Genomic DNA, 4703 nt, shown 5'->3' on the forward strand with positions numbered 1-4703 from the left:
TCACACGCCGTGTGCGCCCAGGCTGAGCACCGAGAAGGCGGCGCGGTGCTTGCGGAGCAGCAGCCGGATCTTCTCGTCGTCCGAGTCGGGGTCCAGCGGCTTGTTGTACTCGTCGTCCTCGTTCTCCGAGGCCGCGCGGTCCCCGCCGGCGCCTCCCGGGGCCCGGGGCGTGGAGGACGAGGGCTCCAGCGCGCTCTTCTTCCGCCACTTGGTCCTCCGGTTCTGGAACCACACCTGGGGCGAGAAGGATCCTAGGGTCGGGGCCCCCCCACTCAGGGGGTGACTCTGCTCCGTGGCAGGGTCTCTTAGTCCCTACTTTTGTAGTAGAATAAATGGCTCAGTTACAGAGTAGGTGACTATTCACATCACCGTCACCGTTTTTGCACTAAAACAAAAATAAACGTGGAAGCTGGGCAGCTCTTTCAGCTTTGCCCCGGCCTCCCTCCTCTGCCTGGGGCCCTGGGGTGAGGAGGCCTAGCCCAGGCTGGCGCCCTCCAGGGGGTGCCCACCAGTCGCCCTCCTCTTTTTTTGCTTTTCGCATGGGCAGGCGCCCGGAGCCAAGGCCGGGTCTCCCACTGCGCCATCGCCGCCCTGCCCTCCTCTTGTAAAGCCTCACAGACCCTCACTGAGCCGGGCCTCTGGGACTTCGTGGATGTTTTTTTTCCCCCTTGAATTATAAAAGCAACACGTGACATTGTTTGAGATAGTTAAAAAGTACAGAAAAGCACCTAAAGAAGCAGAAGGGCCCGTAAGGGGACACGCGTCACTTCCTGCGGCCTAGCTGGGCCCCGCCGCTGTCCGGCCGCCAGCCGAGCCCCAGTTCCCGGGGCCGGGCCGTTCCGCGGGCGCCCGGGCCGCAGCTCCAAGCCTTCTTCTGTGGGGTCCCGCGCCCACAGCGTCTCAGGACAGACCTGACTTCGAAGTTGACAAAGCTGCCCCCGGGGAAGTCCGAGGCGGCAGAAGGCGCTTCCGGGAGGCTCCGCACGGGGCGCTTCCGGGCCCCTCAGCGCGCGCGCGAGGGCGGGAGTTTCCCCCCAGTCGTCCCGCGGCGGGGACGAAGCCGCCGCCCGCGAATGTGCCATCTGGTCTGCGGTGAGCCGGCCGCGGGAGGCAGGAGGGGCCTCTTCCTTGTAAGGACTAGTAAGCGAAGGGGAGCTCGCTCTGGGGAGGCACGAGGCCGACCTGAACTCGGGTCCCCTGACTGCCAGTCTGCTCCCTCAGCTGCTGGGAGTTTGGGGCAGCGCAGGGGAGGGGAGACGCGCGGTGTCTGGAACCCTGCGGGTCTGGAGCAGAGTCCCGGCTCTGTCACTTAGCAGCTGGGTGACCGTGGGCAGGAGGGCTAACTGCGGTTACTTCCTCGCTGTGTAAGATGGCCAGTAACACTGACCCCAGGTCGCTGTGAGGGTCGAACAAGGCCCGCGGAACGGGCTGCCCAGACGGTGGCCGTTATCTCGCTGTTGTTAACCAGGGCCAGGGGGACCGCCAGCGCCCAGGCACCGAGGAAGCCCCCGGCGGGCGCGGGGAGTGGGGACAGCCCGGCCGCCGCCCTCCCCTGCGCACGCTCACCTTCACCTGGGACTCCGTCATCCCCAGCGAGTAGGCGAGCCGCGCCCGCTCAGGGCCCGCCAGGTACTTGGTCTGCTCGAAGGTTTTCTCCAGGGCAAAGATCTGGTGCCCCGTGAAGGTGGGCCGGGTGTGCTTCTTCTTGTGGACGGTGTCGCCCAGGGGGTCCGGGGCTGGGGGAGGAAGGCAGCGTGGGGTCAGCAGCCTCTTCTCCCCCCGCAGGCCGGTGCCCGCCCACGAGAGGCCAGAGCAGTGGCCCTGACGATGAGTGATGGTGGCTGCCCCCTCTGCCACGTCTCAGTGCTCAGGATCGCCTCCTCTCGGAGGGGACGTGCCCCCAGGTTACAGCCCCTTAGGGGCACAGGGACTGGAACCCGGGCCTTGTGCCCGTCCAGCTCCTGCCTTCTCGAGGGGCAACAGGAGTTTCCTTGCTGGCTCAGGGACTTCCCATCAGGTCCCAGCGCAGGCATTGGCATCTTCCACCCACAAGGGCCCGGGGCCTGTGGATTCCTCCCTCCCCACTTCCTTTCCCCTGAGCCCCAACTTTCCAGGTCTCCAGAAAAACCTGGGGGGGGGGGGATGAGTCTCCAGCCCCAAGGAGCTGCTCTCGTTTCATCAGATCTGGAAGTCCTGAGGCTTAACCCCACCCGAGGTGCTGGGCACGGAGACAGGAGACGCAGGGCTTGCGCCTGCCAGGGCAGTGCGCTGGGAAGGGGCCAGCGGGGGCAGCAGGGCTGGGGGGAGTGGCATCCCTCCACCCCCACCCCAGGCCGGGCCTTGTTCCACTGCAGCCTGGCAGTGCACGCTCTGTCTCCTCATGTCGCAGGTGGGGAAACTGCGGCATGGAAAGGGTGAGACACCGCCCAAGAGACCATCATCTTCAGTCCTCCCTCCCGTTCCCTTAACTCAGTCCCTGAATTTCTTATTTTCCTGTGTGTGTGTGTACACCTTTGTGATTGAAGCATAGAGGGTGGAGAGGTGTAGGGAGGAGGGAGGGGGGAGAGAGAGAGAGAGGGAGAGAGAGAAAGAGAGAGGGAGAGAGAGAACTTGAGGCCGGTCTTAAGCAGCTGATACCAGGTTATAAAATCGGCTCCCCCTCCCCCTTAACTCGCTGTGATCAGGGAGAGAGAGGGGTGGGCTGCGGGGCGTGGGACAGCCCAGAGTGGGGTGACCAGATGGGAGGCAGATGTCTCCAGTGGGGGAGGCCACGGGGCAGAGTGGGGGGTCCCTCCGCCCTTTCCCCTGCCTGACCTGAGCAGGACATCAGCATGAGGGTGGCTTCTTCCTGGCTGTGCCTGTCCCCCCGACCTCCCGTCCCTGGGCCCCTTGGACCTGGTCTCTCAAAGCCCCGGCTCTGGAATGAGTGGGGGCTTTTCACCGCGGCTCAGCAGCTGCTCCTGGAGGCTGCACAGTGTTGCTCTATTGTTCTTATATACCCTGGGTGGGGGGCAGGTGGGGCCCCGAGAAATGGGCCCTCTCGCCCTCAGATGGGGCCAGCGTGCCACGGGGCGGCCACTGCATCCCAGTATGATGCCGGGACACAAGGGGGTTTTTTAGGAAGGTGATGCAGTGACAAATTATTCTTGTTGGGGGTGGCATGTGCCTGCACCCTGAGGACCAGATGGGGTGGGGGATGAGGAAGGGGTGGGTGGCGTGAGCTCTGGGTGGGAGAAGTTAGGAGACCTACCCAGGAGGACCCTCCCCAGGGGGAGGGCTGTGCAGCCTCCACACTTGGGGTCTCCCACTTTCCCTGGGAGACCACCTGAGGTGGGAGCAGCAAGGGGTGGTCTTGGGGACAGGACGCCTGTGTCCAGGCAAGGCTGGGAGTAGGGATGGGGAGGGCGGCCAGCTCCCTCCTGGGCAGAGGAAATGGACCCAGGTGCATGAGCTGGGCTGTCTAATGGTGGCTAAGGGGGAACAGCCCTGCGAGAGCCGCCCTCCTCCTCACCCCCCCCCCCCAAGTGTGGGTGGTATTTGGGCTGGGTGGGGGTGAAGCTCTGGCCTGTACTCACTGTTGCTGCATGGCCGCCCGCCTCGCCAGTCCTGGCCCGTGTCCGCCCAGCAGTTCCGGGTCCGGGTCGGGTACTCATTCCCAGCCTTGGAGAAACTCCCCACCTGGGGCCCGTAGTAGACCCCCTGGGAGCCGAGTCCACCAAAGCCCGCCACGTGGGGGTAGCTGGAGAGGAGGCTGCTGTTTGGTGTGGCCACGGGCCTGCTCAGGATGTCTGTGATCCCGTGGGGTGTCCCCGCGGCCAGCTGGGGGCCCAGCCCCGGGGTGCTGAGCTTGTAGAAGGAGTTCTGCACCGAGTACTGGCACACGGGGGCCTTCATCTCCGAGAACTGGGCCAGCGGCGTGTTGTTCAGCAGGAACGTCCCCTGCAGGTTGGACTCCATGATCACCGGGATAGTGGGGGTTGGGGTGGGGTGGGGTCGGGGGAGAAGGCAGGTCCCTAACGCCCGAGACTCCACAACCAGGCCCGGAACCCCATGGCAGGTTCGGAGGGTCAAATCCGGGCCCAGAGCCCCTGACTGCCCTCCCACCTAAAGCATCCGGCCCCGCCCTTGCCCAGGGACTGGGCACCCAGGTCAGCTGCTCGGAAGTCAGGAGCAACCTGGGGCAGGGGAGAAGCCTGCCAGTGCGCCTTCCCTCTCTCCCTGCCCCGGCCTGGAAAATGGGTGGCTCCCTGCACCTCAGCTCAGACCCCTCCTCTGCCTCTGAGTCTGGGGACCTTCCATGAGAAGTTTTAAGTTCAGAGAACCAACATTTCCCTGATAAAGATATGGCCCATTAGAATACAGGCCCGAGACTGGCTGAGCTGCGAGAGCCGCGTCGCCATTGGTCGAAACCCACACAGGCCTCACATTGGCTTTTCCTAGACAAATTGCACTTTGAAAGATTGACTGTAGAATCAGCCAGGGTGTGTGTGTGTGTGTGTGTGTGTGTGAGAGAGAGAGAGAGAGAGAGAGAGAGAGAGAGAGAGAGAGAGAGAGAGAGAGAGAGAGAGAGAAATAGATCTCCATTGCTTCTGGTTCCCCAAGCTCAACATCTGGTAAAAGGTGCGTCTGGGAGTCACAGGTCCTGCAGGTGCGCCCCTGAGGGAGAGCAGGCCGGGCTCAGGGGTGGCTTCTGAGCTGCTCAG

The 4703-nt window shown here is 64.0% G+C and overlaps 1 protein-coding gene across 1 annotated transcript; it reads right to left on the reverse strand.

The window, feature by feature from the left end:
- NKX6-3 (NK6 homeobox 3) lies at positions 1–4365 on the reverse strand. The gene is made up of 3 exons (XM_077151834.1): positions 3576–4365; positions 1567–1736; positions 1–234 (listed from the first exon to the last, which is right to left on the reverse strand). The coding sequence occupies exons 1-3, from the start codon at positions 3955–3957 to the stop codon at positions 1–3; spliced, it is 786 nt and encodes a 261-aa protein (XP_077007949.1). The 5' UTR covers positions 3958–4365.
- Positions 4366–4703: the final 338 nt, after the last annotated feature.

The sequence above is a fragment of the Tamandua tetradactyla genome, chromosome 3 (genome assembly GCF_023851605.1).
Source record: "Tamandua tetradactyla isolate mTamTet1 chromosome 3, mTamTet1.pri, whole genome shotgun sequence".
Lineage (NCBI taxonomy): Eukaryota > Metazoa > Chordata > Mammalia > Pilosa > Myrmecophagidae > Tamandua > Tamandua tetradactyla.

Excerpts from the sequence above, each read along its gene's own strand:
- NKX6-3 (XM_077151834.1), bottom strand. The coding sequence starts at position 3,957 with ATGGAGTCCAACCTGCAGGGGACGTTCCTGCTGAACAACACGCCGCTG. Across the intron at positions 1,737-3,575 it reads CGGGCGGCCATGCAGCAACA|CCCCGGACCCCCTGGGCGAC; the intron begins GTGAGTACAGGC and ends TTCCTCCCCCAG. Across the intron at positions 235-1,566 it reads TGACGGAGTCCCAGGTGAAG|GTGTGGTTCCAGAACCGGAG; the intron begins GTGAGCGTGCGC and ends TTCTCGCCCCAG.